Source organism: Astatotilapia calliptera, chromosome 3 (assembly GCF_964374335.1).
Source record: "Astatotilapia calliptera chromosome 3, fAstCal68.1, whole genome shotgun sequence".
In the NCBI taxonomy this organism is placed as follows: Eukaryota; Metazoa; Chordata; class Actinopteri; order Cichliformes; family Cichlidae; genus Astatotilapia; species Astatotilapia calliptera.
Genome location: NC_137424.1, coordinates 56,779,301 through 56,797,666, shown reverse-complemented (window position 1 = coordinate 56,797,666; position 18,366 = coordinate 56,779,301). Strand labels below are relative to the sequence as shown.

General features: G+C 39.0%; 1 protein-coding gene across 1 annotated transcript; it reads left to right on the top strand.

Annotated features, from left to right (window-relative positions):
* Nucleotides 1-3,737: 3,737 nt before the first annotated feature.
* On the top strand, nucleotides 3,738-17,821 carry LOC113018256 (NLR family CARD domain-containing protein 3-like). The gene is made up of 12 exons (XM_080298554.1): nucleotides 3,738-3,913; nucleotides 5,120-5,149; nucleotides 5,886-6,014; nucleotides 6,132-6,254; nucleotides 7,105-7,233; nucleotides 7,897-7,975; nucleotides 8,145-8,364; nucleotides 9,560-11,354; nucleotides 11,443-11,616; nucleotides 12,069-12,242; nucleotides 15,024-15,070; nucleotides 16,174-17,821. Exons 2-12 carry the CDS (start codon nucleotides 5,142-5,144, stop codon nucleotides 16,713-16,715), a joined length of 3,420 nt encoding a protein of 1,139 aa, XP_080154680.1. The 5' UTR covers nucleotides 3,738-3,913; nucleotides 5,120-5,141; the 3' UTR covers nucleotides 16,716-17,821.
* Nucleotides 17,822-18,366: the final 545 nt, after the last annotated feature.

Here is an 18,366-nt window from a genome sequence, read left to right as displayed (position 1 = left end):
GATTTCCCTCTAAGACCTAAATAAATATCCACAGGAAGCAGCAACACTGAGTTGATACTCTGAATAAAGATTTTATTTATTTGAAAGGTTCAAGGACTGAACTGCTCTTCTGTTTCCTCAATGCGCACTTTAAATTTTCAAAACTTCACAGCTGTGATTGGTCCAAACAAAAGCTGACGAAGGACCAGAGTCAAAATATAAAAGCTGGTTTAATAATAGTTTAATTAATGGGCTTCCTCTGGATCACTAAGAAGTCCCGACCAGCTCAGGACGTATCCTGCCTTCCGCCCAAAGACAGCTGGGACAGGCTCCAGACCCGGAATAAAGTGATAAGCGGAAGTAGATGGGTTGAAAAAAATTCTAACATGAAATCCTGCTGAGTTTTATATTTTAACATTAAAGATGTTTTAAAGGACTGAACATGAAAAATAGAAAGAGCCAAATCTCCCGCGGTTTTTACTCACCAGTTTAAAGAGAGCGAGCAGCGAGCTGTCCCTGTTGTTCACATTAATAATTTAATGATCAGCTGAAGAACGAAGTGACTGTCAGCAGCAGTGAGAAAGACTCAGAGGAGGAAGAAGCTGCTGGCTAGAAATTAAAGACTGATCAGAAACACAAGAAAAACAAGTTAATGTAAAACATGAACGGCTTTGATTCACACCGAGTAAAAAGGAGGAAACACGAGAGTCGATTCATCTGGAATCAAACATTTTCTTTAAGTCCGGAAAAATAAAAAAATGTTAATACGTGAAACGAGTATTAAGCGAAAACCAAAACTGAAGCAGAAATGTGAAAATGGTTGTTAGGTAAACACTTCCTGCTGTAAAACACCAATATAGACACGGACAAATTATACGGACTGCGCTGGAGTTCCCTGTTGTAGCAAATTATATAGACCTAGTGTTCCAACATACACGGACAGATTTCACTGACTAAGCTGGAGCCAGCAGAGCGCTTATAAACGAAGGTGGAAACGATGGATTTGCGTCGGCTTTCCACCAACCATGTATAAATGCGTTTTGGTGGCTCCAGCTCAGTCAGTGAAATCTGTCCGTGGATGTTCGTGTGTGCAGAATGTGGGTATAAAGAAGAGCAGACAGCAGCAGTAAGTATTTTATCTGTAACTCTTTTTTATGTCAAACGTCTCTGAGAGTGTTTAAAGTGAAATCTCTGCTCTCATTATCATTAAATATAATGTTATTATTTTACCAGCTGATGTTACAGTGAAATACAGACTGTTTGCATCGTTTACTTTCAGACAGTTTGTCTTTCTTTTCTCCTCTCTCTCTCTCTTTGATCAATCGATCGTCATTTTTTACAAAGTTGAACAAGTGATGATGTCATTTCTGATTTCACTGTAATGTGAGAACTCACAGAGGCAGATTTTATGAGTTACGCTTTATATTTTACTGTCAGCTTGGAGAAACAGTTTCTTTGTATTGTGATCATTCCTATAAAAGTAATGAGGTAACACTGTGCTATATTTGCATGAGGCATCAGTTTGAGGTTAATTTTTTATAAGAAGAACACAAAAATTTTTTCTCCTGGTGGACAAACTCTGTAACTACAAAACTGTTTCTAAATGATTTTAAGCCTGCTTTGATATTTCTGCAGTTTCTCCTTGTGTTTGTTTGCAGATCTTGAAATGAGTGAATAAAGTCAGATTTTCCATCTTCTAGCTGCACTGCCTGACCTTTGACCTCATGTGTTGATGACTCTTCACCTCTGTCTCCTCTCACAGGGAGAAGATGATCTGCAGGATCCTGCTGCTCATCATCCTCACCTCATGTGTCTCTGGTTAGTTTACAGCTTCACTTTATGAACTCCAAATAAAGCTCAACAACAGATTTGTTGCAGTTCTCAGTGTGTCTGCTCCTCTCTTTCCCTCTCTGTCTCCTCAACAGGATCATTTGTAGTCAATGTGACACAGACCTGCTATCAGGCAGAGGAGAACCACAACATCACACTGGAGTGGACGTTCACCACCAAACCTGACAGATCCACCAAAACTCTCAACATCCTCTGTGAACTGATAACTGTGGTTAAACGTTTAATCCTGTATCAGGTTCATGAAGGTGTTGAGGTGTCAGAGTCTCAGGATGAAAAGTTTTCAGGACGAGTCCAGAGTGACAAAGACGCCCTCAGAGAAGGACGAATCAGACTGCAACTGTCCAGACTCAGGACTGATGACTCGGGTCGGTACTTGAGTGAGGCGGAGACAGGTCATTGGTCCGGACAACATTTTTTTCTTGTTTCTCCTCCTCTTCTTTTCTCTTTTTTCTGAGGACCTGATGGCTTTGAACTTTTCTTGTCCATCTTCCATTGGTTTTAATTTTGCACTCCAGTATGAACACCCATCTCAACCCGAGGATCACCACAACATAATCTAATAATAATAATAATAGACCTACACCTTAGTTCACAGATTCACTTTGTCTAGGGTGCATTTCTGAGATTTCACACAACCCAGGATTCAAATCATGAACACGTAATGGGCTTGGATTTACAACATTATAAATGAAATGTGCTCTATTTGGAAGCAGCAAGACCCCCTTCCCCTTTCGATGTGTTGTGTGTGAGACTTTAAATCATCAAACTGTAAATTTTAAATTGCTATTGATCTCTTTACCCCTAGTCTTAAGTGTATATTTATTTTTTTACTCTTCTTATATATATTGTTTGTTTACTTGCACTGCTGTAACTGGAGCCTCGTCGTCTCGTCTCTCTACATACTGGACTGTATGTAGCGGAGATGACAATAAAGTTTACTTTGACTTCAGCAGCGAGCAGGCGCACCGAGGGCTCTCGCGCTCACTTTTCGCGTATAGAATTTCGAAAAAACATCGGTGCAAATTATAAGTCTGTATCATAATGTCTGGTGTTTTCGTGTTTGTTGGTTTGTTTTTATTTTGTTTTATTTTGCGAGTTGGTTTTTAGATGCCGCACCAGCCCGCCCTCTCCTCTCTGCGCCGCAAGCAGCAGGCGCACCTCGCAGACGAAGGGCGTCCTTACTCCCAGCAATGGGCGATAGAAAACCGATCGGAGCCTATGCCATTCCCAATATGCGCTGGCTGACGTCTGGGCAGCATGAGTACGGGCATTTTTTTTTTTTTTTGCCGATGCCCGTGATGCCGCCCCCCACCACGATGCCGCCCCGGGCACCCGCCCGTGTCGCCCGTATCTAAAACCGCTACTGGGAGACAGATTTAAAGTTCAATAAAAGAACTAAATGTCTTGATGTTCCTTACTTGAAGATACAACATCCACAGTGTTACATATTTTATAAAGGAGGATCAGCACAATGACAACAGCATCACTACATAAACCAAATTTAAAGTATTTAAGGGAAGTTAACTGGACATGAATTAAGTTTTTCCTTAAAGAAAAACAATTCTAAGTAAATGTTTCAGTCCTTTTGGTCAGATGTTGGTGCAAAATTACTGACCTAGCAAACATGTCAGGTTAGAATGCTACAAACACTGACGCTGGATAAAATCTAACTGAGGACTTTCAGTTCAGTTCAGAAGAAATGTGTCATTCTTCTATAAAAGTCATAACCTCGTAAGTGCGTACAGGTCACACTTTGAATCACCTTGCTGTTGAATTGTGCTATACAAATAAACTTGCCTTGCCTTAAATTAAGCTACCAGAATTTTTTTTCTGGTTAAGCTGGAGGGCGTGACATAGAGCTGACCGCCGCTTAGTGCTTCTGCGTCTTTATAACGACCATAAAAAGCTGGCTGAAACTGATATGAAATTACTTTCAGAGCGAGCTGCCATGTTGGGTCACACTGCTTCCTGAAAAGGTTTATTCCTGTGTTTTCTCATGGCGGTCCGTTAACGTTTCTGTTCAGCTGGACCGTTTCTGGATTATCGGTGGTTTCTGGATTAAATTCTGCACCGTTAATTGGAGGTAAAGTTGTACACCGTAAACCTTCATGCTAATCGGCTGCACTCGTGTCGTTTTACGGTGTCCTAGGTTTTTCTCTCTTCTTCTTCAGAGTTTGTTTTCCTTTCTTCAAGCTATACAATTAACTTTATTAACGCACAGATTACATTTATGCGGTTTTATATTATTTATATTATTGTTCTCGGTCATCCGGGTCGAGTTACTGTAAAGAGCTTGGGGGAAAAAAGGCGACTGGACTGTTATTGTAACCAAATAAACTGCTGATGCGTCTTTGTTGCGAATTTATCGAAATAAACTCAATTTCCAGTTTATGTCGCACATTTTCACTCGTCTTTGAAGGCTTAGTCTTCTTTGTTTCCTATTATTATTTGGATTCACTGAGTTACGAAGATCCTGATTATATCTGCGTAGTTTGATAAATAACGAAAGTGAAACTAAAGAGGACGCCGCCATCTCCCCAGGGACAAAAACAAGCAGTATAGACAGCAGTAAAAATGCACTACATGAAACATGGAAGTAAGTTAAGGTAGTAAAAAATAAGAAGTCAGTTAGGGTTCTCTGTGTTTAAATGCAGTAATTAGTATTTAAGGAACATTTTAAATCTGATTAAATTATGTTATTGATCGGAGTCTCCTTTGTTCCATATTTCATATGTGCCAAGATCTTTTCAGTGGGTCTGGAACACAGCTGTGACTCTGAGCCATGTTGCTGTAACTGCTTGATGCATTTTGTTGAATTAAGCAAAAAAGGACGTGAAAGTTACACATAACATTATCAAAAATGCTCCGGATGATGAGTTTTTCACCGTCCACTTTTCCCTAAAATAATTTCACGTGTTGAGATTCAGACCAAAGTCTTCTGCTTTGCCTCAGCCCGGAGTTTGTGGAGTGTGTGATACAGCCTCTCTGGATCATTTTCTTTTATTTAATAATACAGTACAATGCTATTTTAAATAAAATTAATTTTATGTATTACTTTATTTTTCCACAGTATTTTCTTCTGGATTTTTTTTAGCCACTTATGAATTTAATCACTTGTGGAATTGCCCATAAACATCTGTAAAAGCTCTTTAAAGCACTGGTACTTTGTATCTATGTATCAGAGTATCCATATTATTGAATACACCACAACCTAATTAGAAACAAACAAATAAACAGAACACATCAACAGAAACAAACCAGATTAAAACTTGTTTCTCTCTTTGATCAGGTGACTGCAGGATTTGGCCAAAATGGAAAGGTATGACACTCAACACCACACATTACATTTCTCTGTATTAATTCTTTCCTTTTTAGTATAAGTGTTATTTATTCATACAGTGTCACAGAAAGCTTTACTCTATGATGGTTTGAAACTAAAGCTTATTTTTCCTACAGATTAAGATGCCTTTTAGGTTATATATATTTACTAGAATAATATTTACAATGAACAACATTTCCCCTGATCTGCCTCATTATGAGATTTTCTTTAAAGAGAAAAGAAAGTGTTTTTACCACCTTATCAAAACGCTTCACTATAAAAGCAGCATCAATGTGAAATCATTTCAAAAGACTGCAGTAAATATTGGACTGGTGTGTTTTTGATACACATGTGCCATATAACCTATATTATAAATCTAGAGGTGCTGGTTATTATATTAGTCTTGTTTTTAGATCCAAAGAATACCTGCCTGCCTTTAGTCTTCACGGCCATTATAAGCTGTCCTCTAACATCCATAGATTTATGTGATCTGTTTCAGATCATAGGTTTCTTGCAGTTAAGCACCAACAAAAACAGATGAAAACAGATGTCTGAAGTCTTCCTGGAAACCAGAAAAGACTGAAGTGAACCAAAATAATTTAGTGTGAAGAGCTGTAAACTATATAGACCCAGTGTTTTTTTTCTTCTTCTTGTAAATAGTTTGTGCAGCATATCCTGCAGCTGAAGACTGTAAAGGTAATTTCCATCCCTGATGGTCTCCTTTTCTGCCTGCCAGGATCCATCAAAGACCAGAAACCATGGAAACTGAACAGGAACCTGAACTCAGCTGTGTGTCTGTGAAGAGTGATCGGTCAAAGGAAGCCATCGTTGTTTTCCAAGGAAGTGGATCTCCTTCAGATGATGAGTAAGATATAACCATTTGTCTAGCAGCTGTTGTAGCTGAAGAGTAAAGAAAAAGCAAAAAACAACAACAACAACAAAAAAACCCCATAAATTAATACTGATTGTCCACATTCCCCAGATCAGATTCCTCTGGTCCTAAACCTGGACTCAGCACGAGGAAGACGAAGGGTAGAATGAAGAGGAAGAGTTCAAAATTATATCCCACTGAAGTTAAAAGAAGAAAATCCTCCGCTGCACATAAGTAAGATATGATTATTTCCATACAGCGATTGTGGCTCAAGAGTTGGGAGTTCGCCTTGTAATCGGAAGGTTGCCGGTTCGAGCCCCGGCTCGGACAGTCTCGGTCGTTGTGTCCTTGGGCAAGACACTTCACCCGTTGCCTACTGGTGGTGGTCAGAGGGCCCGGTGGCGCCAGTGTCCGGCAGCCTCGCCTCTGTCAGTGCGCCCCAGGGCAGCTGTGGCTACAATGTAGCTTGCCATCACCAGTGTGTGAATGTGTGTGTGAATGGGTGGATGACTGGATATGTAAAGCGCTTTGGGGTCCTTAGGGACTAGTAAAGCGCTATATAAATACAGGCCATTTACCATTTTACCATTTACATTACATATCTGCAGTAAGGAAAACCTAAAAACTGCTTTTGTTTCACTTACACCTTAAATTAAAGCTAAAAATAGATGAAAACTATTTTTGTCTAAAATGGTCAGTGTAAATAAAAAACAATCACATGTAGCTTCTCTAAAGGAAACACAGTTTACACACTACCACAGCAGACATTAAAGACGATGACAGAATTACTACTCATAGTTTTCAAATTTGGTCTTCAAGATCATTTCAGAGCTTCTACTTGACTTCATTAAATGTCTGTGTCTGAAAAAGAGATCCAGAAGCCCAACAGGCTAAAGAGAACAACAATCATTCCCTGTTATGAGCCTGAAACTACAGGCCTGCTGACTTCTTTTAGTTAATTCCACGTTGGATTGGACAGACTACAAGATATTTATAAATGCCTCATATCTTGTCCAGTAGTTAATAAAACTGAAGATTGAAAAGTGTATTTTCCTCCTTGATGGTCATTGTTTCTGTTTACCAGGACACATCATAAACCAGATGTCCCTGAACCTGGACTTGAAGCTGAACCCAGATGTGTGTCTGTAAAGAGCGATCGATCAAAGGAAGCCATTGTTGTCTTCAAAGGAAAGGGATCCCCTGCTGTTGAGAAGTAAGATTAAATGATGCCTAGTAGGAGTTATAGCTGACGTGTTTCCTTACTCCAGTCTGGTGAACTGGTGATAAAATGGTAACTTAAAGTAAGACTTTGAATATAAGGAAATCATTTTCTGTCTGAAAGATGAATTCAGTGTATACTGTAATCCATACATGATATCAACATGAGCTTGGTATTGATCTTTCTCTTTGTAGGAACACTACTGATAAAAAATTAGTATGTGATTATTATTCTTGAGTATCAAAGAAAAGTCTTATTTTAATACTAACATTATTCAATAGTCACCTTTTGTTTATATTCATGTTTTATAGTACTTTTCAAAATCGGGTCTACAAAGTTTTTACAATGAAAAATTAAGAAACAACTATGTAAAACAAAACAAATTAGACATTTTTCCCTTTGATATTTATGGTGGTATGAAAGATGAAGAGAGAATGGCCTTTATATTGTTATTTCAAGCACTGTGAGTGTAGAATCCGCCTGCTGGTCAGACAGAGGATGAATTGAAGGCCTGCACTGTTACTCATGCAATGGTACTCTAGTAGAGTCCAAATTTTAAAAAGAGAGCTCAAGATGAACATAAATAGGTTAATTTTAAGACCTTTATAAAACAGACACACAAAGTCTAAGCTTTGATTCTTCACGTTGTCTCCATAGAGTTGTTCAGTCTGGCTCAGATGTCTCCTGCCCCCATCATGCCCCACAACATAAAACTGACCTGAGCCAAATATTTATGGTCTGTATATGTGAAACATTTATTTATTTGTTTTTTTACTATACAGCTTAAATCAAAAAGTAGATAAAAGTAATCTGCTTTCACTAGAGCTACATTTTAAACAGAAATAAAGCCAAAGCGTTACCTTCACTTCAGGAAATTTGTTCATTTGTCATTCATTCTGTTTCAGGGGCTGGAGGACAACATTGTCACTTTTGTGAAGAATGAGCTAAAGAAAATGCAAAATCATCTAAATGCAGAATCCCCTGAAAGTCAGAGAGAAGATGTGAAAATATTGGACAGTGAAGACGGGGAGCAGAGGAGGATCATTGGAGAGGCACTTCTGCAGATCACAGTTTATTTCCTGAGGACAATGAAACTGGAAGATCTGGCTGCCTGTCTGGAGAGCAGTAAGAGGATTTCTTTTCATAAATGCACCATTTAGGAGGACAGAACTGTTGTGTGTCCTGTATAGGGATGGGTATCGTTTAGGTTTTATCCGATACCGGTGCCAAACCGGTACTTTTGAAACGGTGCCGGTGCTTAAACGGTGCTCAAACCGGTGCTTAAAGAATGGAGAACACAAAATTGGTCCAAAAACCTCTCATGTTCAGCTGCTTTTTTGTAAAGAGATAACAATGTTAGCCTTTTCTGCAGCTATAGGGCATATATGGTATCACTCATGGCTGGAAGCAGTGCTTAAACAATGGAATAAAAACACAAACTTTGTCCAAAGACCTCTCATGTTTAACTGTTTTCCACTTTTGGCAGCACGGTGGCACGGTGGTTAGCACTGTTGCCGCACAGCAAGAAGGTCCTGAGTTCAATTCCACCGTCAAGCCGGGGTCTTTCTGTGTGGAGTTTGCATGCTCTCCCCGTGTTCGCGTGGGTTCCCTCCAGGTACTCCGGCTTCCTCCCACCGTCCAAAGATGTGCAGCTTGTGGGGATAGGTTAATTGGATAATCCAAATTGCCATTAGGTGTGAATGTGCGAGTGAATGTGAGTATGAATGGTTGTCTGTCTCTGTGTGTTGGCCCTGTGACAGACTGGCGACCTGTCCAGGGTGTACCTCGGTGTGAGGTCTCGCAGCAAGCTATCAAATACGGTGCATTTTTCGGGTTAAAAAAAAAAAACACTATGCGTCGCCAGGTGTTTCATCGGATTTGAGGTGTTACCTCCTTTGACAGTATCACAGTATCAGCTTAAAGCACTTGTTGCAGGCTGCTGAGTTTGCATCTTTTGCTGTGAAGTACAGCCAGACTTTTGACCGCTTCGCCTTGGGCATTTTTAATCTGTAGCTCTGCTCTAAAAGAACGTATGTACCTGGCCCCGCCTACTATCCTCGGAAACGTAAAATGATTGGCTAGAATTCAAATTGTGTGACATCTCAGGAAAAAAAAAAAGCACCGAAATAAAGCACCGAAATGTGCGCTGCTTTTCGGTCTGGTTACTACCCTTTATGCCATCATGGCACCGGATACCGGTACCGGTTCCCTAGTCCTGTATATTCAATACTTTAATAAAAATATATAACATTCTTACGATACTTTTATAAAAGAAATTATGGACTAACATTTATATTTGAATTTCTCTTTTTTTGCTTAGAAAACCCTTATTCAGGTTGTAGGTGTGAGCTTAAGTCTACCCTAAAGAAGAAGTTTGAGTGTGTGTTTGAGGGGATTGCTAAACCAGGAAACGCAACCAATCTGAATAAGATCTACACAGAGCTCTGCATCACAGAGGGAGGGACCGGAGTGGTCAACACTGAACATGAGGTCAGACAGCTTGAAATGTTTTCCTGGAAACCAAACAGACCAGAAACAACAATCAGGTGTGAAGACATCTTTAAAGCTTCAACTGGAAGAGACAAACCAATCAGAACAGTTCTGACCAAAGGAGTGGCTGGCATCGGGAAAACATTCCTGACACAAAAGTTCACTTTGGACTGGGCTGAAGACAAGACCAACCAGGACATCCAGTTCATGTTTCCATTCTCATTCAGAGAGCTGAATTTACTGAAGGATAAAAAGTTCAGCTTAGTGGGACTTATTCATCACTTCTTTACTGAAATCAAAGAAGCAGGAATCTGTAACTTTAAAAAGTTCAAAGTTGTGTTCATCTTTGATGGTCTGGATGAGTGTCGACTTCCTCTGAACTTCCACATCACTGAGATCCTCACTGATGTTACAGAGTCCACATCAGTGGATGTGCTGCTGACAAACCTCATCAGGGGAAAGTTGCTTCCTTCTGCTCACATCTGGATAACCACACGACCTGCAGCAGCCAATCAGATCCCTGCTGAGTATATAGACATGGTTACAGAGATCAGAGGGTTCACTGACCCAAAGAAGGAAGAGTACTTCAGGAAGAGACTCAGAGACAAGGAAGAGGCCAACACCATAATCTCTCACATCAAGACATCACGAAGCCTCCACATCATGTGTCACATCCCAATCTTCTGCTGGATCACTGCTACAGTTCTAGAGAGTTTGTTAAAAACCAAACCGGCTGGAGGGAAGCTGCCCAAGACACTGACTGAGATGTACATGCACTTCCTGGTGGTTCAGACCAAAGTGAAGAACATCAAGCATGATGGAGGAGCTGAGACAGATCCTCTCTGGAGTCTAAAGACTAAGAAGATGATTGAAGCACTGGGGAAACTGGCTTTTCAGCAGCTGCAGAAAGGAAACCTGATCTTCTATGAATCAGACCTGACAGAGTGCGGCATTAATGTCAGAGAAGCCTCAGTGTACTCAGGAGTGTTCACACAGATTTTTAAAGAGGAGGGGGGACTGTACCAAGAGAAGGTTTACTGTTTTGTCCATCTGAGCATTCAGGAGTTTTTAGCTGCTCTTCATGTCCATCTGACATTCACCAACTCTGGTATCAACCTGCTGAAAGAAGAAGAAACAGCCTCAGTGCAGACTGGAGAATCTTCAGTAAGACATTTCTACCAGAGTGCTGTGGACAAGGCCTTAAAGAGTCCAAATGGACATCTGGACTTGTTTCTTCGCTTCCTCCTTGGTCTTTCACTGCAGACCAATCAGGATCTCTTACAAGGCCTGCTCACACAAAAAGGAATCAGCTCACAGATGAATCAGGATATGGTCAAACATGTTAAAGAAAGGATGAATGACACTCTCTCTCCTGAGAAAAGCATCCATCTGCTCCACTGTTTAAATGAATTGAATGATGACTCTATAGTGAAAGAGGTCCAGCATCACCTGAGTTCAGGACACCTGTCCAAAGTTGATCTCTCTCCTGCTCAGTGGTCAGCTCTGGTCTTCATCTTACTGTCATCAGAAACAGGTGTGGATGAGTTTGACTTGAGGAAATATTCAGCTTCAGAAGCGGCTCTTCTGCAGCTGCTGCCAGTGGTCAAAGTCTGTGAGAAAGCCCAGTAAGTATCCAGTTTAAGCCTTTCAAGAGATTACTTTAAAGTGCTTCTTTTAAGAGTTTGGAAAGTTCTCTGATATTCACGTTTCCAGGTTGAGTGGCTGTAACCTCACAGAGAGAAGCTGTGAGGCTCTTTCCTCAATTCTAAGTTCTCAGTCCTCCAGACTGAGAGAGCTGGACATGAGTAACAACAACCTTCAGGACTCAGGAGTGAAGCTGCTTTGTGTTGGACTTGGGAGTCCACACTGTGTGCTGGAAACTCTCAGGTTAGCTGATTCTTTGTTTAAGAAAATGTGGGTATTTCACAACAACTGTCGTTATTTTATAGATTTTAAGATGTTGTTTCTGTTCTGATGTAAGCTCTGAAAGAGAACAGTAGAAGTGAAACACACACTTCACAAATCAAAAAAACTATAACTTTATTTATGATTTAGTGTAGATTTATTCCAAACGGCTCTCATATTTTCGAATGTGTAACATACAGACGATTTGTCACATAGCATCGGTATGTTACGTTTTTGGATGAGAACGTGTCCGTCATAGTAAAAAAGACAGAAAATAATTATGTTTTTTGTTGTTTTTTTTAAATTTGAGTACAGAAAAGCCAGTTAGTGTGTTTTTAACAACTTTAACTAGAATCAGAATCTGTTAGTTCGACTGTACATCATCAAATTCAGAGCAGTTCCTAACAATGATGTGACATGTTGTATGTTTGAAGGCTGTCAGGCTGTCAGATCACAGGAACAGGCTTCCCCTCTCTGGACACAGCTGTGCGCTCCAATCCCTCCTATTTGAAAGAGCTGGACTTGAGCTATAATCATCCAGGAGACTCAGGAATGAAGCTTTTGTCTGATCTAAAGAAGGATCCACATGTGAAACTGGACATACTCTGGTAGGAAAACAGGAAATACAACTGGAAATATATTTTTTCTCCAACATATTGTAACAAAGAGCAGATATTTTGAATTTTTGATTTGTTTAACCCCAGTTATGACAGGTGCCTTTGTGATGGTTCTGGGTCTGTGACACAGGGTTTTGAGGGTTTTTTTTTTTTTTTTTTTTGCTGCTTCCTGTTGTGTACCCATGTCCTTTGTGCTCCACACAGTCACAGCCATACCTCCCTGTTTTTAGTCAGACGAGGCGCCAGGGTTTCCATTTTCACGAAGAAGTCATCTGTGGGTGTGGGCACACCCGGGGAACACAGATTAACAGAAACTAATTGATGAGACAGGAAGCAAACACACATGAGATGAGGAACTTTCAAAATAAAACAGGAATTAAGAGTATACTGACTGTGACAGAGACACATGAACCTGACCGAGACAGAAAGGTAGACAAACATGGAGACAGAGGAATACAAACACAAAGACAGAGACTCAAGGAGTGATAGAGGGAAAGCAGGGAACAAACTGAAACTCCAGGAATCAAAATAAACAATCACTATAACCAGGAATATGAAAGAGCAGAAACAAAAATAAGCACAACTGCATAATAAGTAATGAAGAAACCCAGGAACACTAAATCAAAGACGCCTACCCTAAAAACTTTCAATTATAAAAATATGAGAATAATAAAGATCAGTCAGAACTTAGAGTCCAAACACAAACGCTGGATCGAAGCCCCAGGACTATATGACAGGGTCAGCAGCAGTCTAAATGAACTGGAGGGGCAATTAACTTTGAAAGGTTGACATTTGACTCTTTTTGCCATTTCAAATAAAAAAAAAAAAAAGCAATGTATATTTGCAACTATACAGTCACAGTATACTCAGAAGGAAATATATCCATGGTTAAAATAAGTACAAAAATATCTGTGTTAGACTGTAGAAGCAAGAGACAAGCTGTACACACATGTTCTCTCAATGAACTCACCACACACAGCTGACTTTGAAGACAATATCTTCAGCATATTCACATGATGATGAATGAAAGACTTTCCATGATGCTCATGCTTCCCTGCCCTGTTATTCCCACTGACACTTCTGGTAGAAACATCTCATAAACAACAGGAGAAAGACTCAGACTGAGTTTAGAGGTTGCACAGGGTGATATGTTTGCTCAGATTTTGAAAGGTATTGGACAATCTCCAAAAGTTGATTCTGTTCATCTGGACGTAGCGTTTTTGTGGGAGAAACGTTTCGTCACTCATCCAAGTGACTTCTTCAGTCTCAGCTGACTGCAGGTTTCCCCAACCTTATAAACAGTACATTTGCATAATGACTGAAACCAGCCCACTGAAGGAACAATGGGCTGGGAGGACAATGTGACAGTTATGTTGTGACTGGTCAGAATTAGCCAACAAAAGTTAATACATGTTTTATTATTCATGTTTTCTTCGTCTTCGTCTTCTTCGTCTTCATAATGGATTGCATTTATATAGCGCTTTTCTACGCACCCAAAGTGCTTTACAATTCCACTATTCATTCACTCACATTCACACACTTTTAACCCTTTCACATATAGTGGTCACAACAGTGGACAGCTATTCAAAGGCTATTTTCTTGTATTTGTGTCAGTGTACATGGTATACTGGCACTAGTACATTCACGTTGTTGTAAAAAGCATGATAATATATTAAGTAATCCAACGTATTCAGAATACGTTACTGTCATTGAGTAACGTAACGGAGTACGTTACAGAATACATTTTGGGGCATGTATTCTGTATTCTGTAATGGAATACGTTTTAAAAGTAACCTTCCCAACACTGTCCCCCACCAATGCTGGGGCAACAGTGACAAAGACAGAAACAGACTCAGACCCAAATAACTTGAAGCCTGAACACAGCAGTCTTTTCTCAAAATGTTTTGTTCTATATATTGATTTGTTTTGTGTTGCACTGAATAACTAAGCAACTGAAACATCCTCACACATGTTAACAGAGACAGAACATAGTATTTGAAGCACATTGTTTATTGTAGTGACAGAAACACAGGGAGGCAGAAAATAAAGCAGACTGAAACCAAGAAATGCTGCTGCAAGAAAGTATGAAACCAATACAGAATATGGAGAATAATCAAAAATTCAAAACCAGAAAAAACCCAAACATCCCAAAACTCCAAACTCTGAGTCTAAAACCCAGGGATCATGACATTATGTAACCCTGTTTCATTGTCCCCTCCAGATTTATTTTCCTCCCTTGCCAATGTTTAGGGTCAGATTGTCTTCCCAGACTGACTCTCAGTCTGGAGCTTACTGTGTACCTTTATGCCAATAAATGCAGAACCACTGTAAGCTTTGAAACAGGATTTTGACTTTCCTGGTGCCAAATAAAAGTGAAGTAAGTACTTGCATTTCATGCGGTGCAGATACAGTCATGTGAAAAAGTAAGAATTCTTCTTAAGTTATTCAATTCCTACTCATTGTTGAGGTGATCCTACAGGGCTGCACTGTTTTATACAGTGTTATTTATACAGGATCTTTTTTTTTACACGTCTTCAATGTCCTCAGGTTGTATTTAGGTAATTTAAGAACCTAATACAGACCTGATAATTAAAAGAAACGTGCTTACGATACATAAAAACAAAAATCCAACCTTAGAACTAAATGAGAAACTATGATCATTTTCAATTTATTGTGAGATAAAATAAAGTGCAAGCTTATTTCTCTAGAAGAGATGAATCAGAGAATATAAAGGCCATGTTTTCACACTAAAAGATGATGTGCTTATTTCAGTGTGGAGCCTCAAGGAGTCCAGTGGATGAGACCAGGTCTAAGAAAATGTAAGTGTGTTTTTGATTTACTAGCTGTATTTACATCATTTTTTCACACATTATATGCATCTCTGCTAAATATCTTTTATCATATATTTTATAAAAAATTGTTTCAGTTATTTAATTCCACAACTAAAAACCCATTTTTGATACAATCTTAAAACATCACAAAGTTTTGCATACTGGTTTTTCTTCTTCATAAACTAACGTGAAAACCAATTAAACCCTTTCTTCATTATCTGGTGAAGAAACGTGGCCACATAGTCAACTAGAATTTTCTATTCAGATATAATTTTGCTAGTGGTAAGATTGGCATGGCTAGAGGACGAGCTGTAACAGCGCCAACCTCGTGATTAGTTTATAATATTTGGTGCGAAATCAAAGTTACCAGAGAGGGGGGGTAGATTAATTAAATTATTGATCTACTTTGAACAGAATTTGGCTTCATGAGTCAGGTTGTAATTCATCTGTGTTAACTAGCATTAGCTAATGTACCGATGATCAGATTTGAGAATGAAGACAGAAAAATCTTTCCATAAATCAAATACACTGCTGATGCTGACTGATTCTGATGATGACCTGATTTTTGACTGAAAGGCAAATGTAAAGTTTGGCTCTGTTAACACTAAACTACCAAGGAGAATATTTTTACCCATCAGCATTTTAAAAATCCTGTCACCACAGGAGATATTTTCACTGTGTAGAAATCAGTGTAAAACAACTCTGGCACTCCTAGTTGCCTAGCAACACATTTACATGCATTTTGATGTGCACATAAAATGAAAATAATCAAATCACATAACATCACTTTGATGTTTGTGTTTAGTGTTGGTGGTGCACCTTAGACGTGAACTGAATGTGAATGCAAAGCCTCTATACTTATAGTTATATGTTCATATATATTCCAGTCACTTCCCTTTTGAATTAATTATTGTTGATAATTTTGAATTTTAAGATTTTTTTTCTATTTTTCATTCACACTCATCATCACACTGCCTGCATCCTTGAATGTTTAAGCAATAGAACACAAAATATGAGGACCACATTTACTGTTACACATTGGCTATAATTAATTATTTGCTATATACACTGTGTCTTATTGTCCCTTTTAGATTTCTGTGATCTGACGCTGGATTCAAACACAGCACACAAGAACCTCAAACTGTCTGATGGAAACAAGGAGGTGACACATGTGGAAGAAAAACAGCTGTATCCTGATCATGATCTTAGGTTCGATCACTGGCTTCAGCTGCTGTGTACCAACAGTCTGACTGGTCGCTGTTACTGGGAGGTCGAGTGGAGAGGAGAGGTTCATGTTGCTGTAGCTTATGGAGGAATCAGACGGAAAGGAGATGGTGATGAAAGCAGATTTGGAAGGACTCATCAATCCTGGAGTCTCTACTGCAGTGATGACAGGGGTTACTATGTAGATCACAATTACATAGCAAGAGCCATCCCTCTGCTCTCCTCACCTCTCTGTCACAAAGTAGCAGTGTATGTGGACTGTTCTGCAGGAATTGTGTCCTTCTACAGTGTCTCCTCTGATAAACTGATCCACCTGCACACCTTCAACACCACCTTCACTGAACCTGTATATGCTGGGTTTAGAGTGAAGCCTGACTCTAGTATCCACCTCTGTGCTGACTCAGAATAATGAACTTACTGTGCAGAGAAATATTCTCACATTGGTGTTTCACACTTTTTCTCACTTAAATATTATGAACCTTAAATATATCAGGTAAACTGTCTGATACGTTGTACATATATTGGCTTGGTTTGTAGCCCCGAGTTGTTGAATGAGACTGATTCTCCTGAAAAAATCATCTTATTGTCTTTGGTGCCTATTTTTTAAGAGCACTTGTCAGTTTCTATTATGCGTCACAGTTTAAATAGGAAAGAGGAACTTTACTTTAAAATCTGTTGCATTACTATTATCAACTATTATATTTGTTCCATTATACACATTTTAATAATGTTTAGACTGATGGATGAAATCCTTGGAACAGAAAATGTAGACATTTTAGATGTTGATGAGTTAGACTTTGTGAGGAGGAGAGCTGCAGGCTTCAGATTTTGTGTTTAGGCTTAATTTCTTACATTGCATAACTATACATTTGTGTTTTTCTCTCTTGTTATGCAAATTAATTAACATTTCACTACAATTAATTCCTGGAAAAAGGCGATATCACCACCATGTGACCAGTTTTCATAACAATTGATCCAAATGGTTCTGGATCCAAAAAAAAATTATTAATTTCTGATGATCTAAATGTAGCTTTAAATACTACTGACACGAGTGCACCTTATGGAGGTTGTAACTGGAGGCCTTGGAGACATCTCTCTTCATTTCATATTCAGTAAAAACAGTCTGACTTATTGATGACCTCCAGTCTGTGTTTCTCGACTGATCTAAGGAGCTTGGAAAGAAAAGCGTCTGGACTTCTTAAAGTTACTACGATGACTGAGAACCTTCACAAACGTATTTCTCGACTGATCAGAAACTGTTTTTCAATCTCAGATTTGGTTTTTATTCTGTGTGAAAAACACAATCCTGATTTGTAACAGAAAAGGGAAGGTGAAGACAAAAGAAATATGTAAAGAGTAGGATTTTTTTCTTGTTGACGAAGGTGTTTTTACTTCTCCAGTGTATAAATGTGTGTAATTAATTTAAAACCTTTGTCAGTTTTTAAATTCAGTTGGAGAATATTTAAACACAGCTGTTTTTTAAATAAATTTTAATAAAGGACTGTTTGTCTGGTACTATGTTGCACTGTTTATATGAAACACTAAAATGAAACTGTTTATATGTGTATAAACTGTACACTGTATCCAGAGAGTCAAAAACAAAAACGGAGGAAAAACAGACAGGAAGATATTTTTAAAGCATCTTTGTAAACATTTATACAACAAGTGTATATTTTCTGTACAGTATATGAGGGGAAAAGCGAGAAGCAAAAAGACTCGTTCCAACTTTCATTCTATCAGTTTCTCCTCTCATCACATAAATACCCGAGCAGTGACAGAGACCGCGACTGCAGCATTTCTCATCAGAACACAAAATACTGAGAACCATCCACACTTTTGTGGGACTTCAGATCTCGTCCAGCATAATTCAAAGCCTTGTTGATAACAATAATATAAATTGTGTGGTGTGAAGTTCTGGAGAGTTGCAGGGTTGTAGGTCAAAGAACTAGTAGGGGAACACTCCCGCTTTGATCGTTTCTGCTCTTCTTCTCTTTTTTCTAAACTGAGCACCTGATGGTTTTGAACTTTTCTTGTCCATCTTTTATTGGTTTTAATTTTGC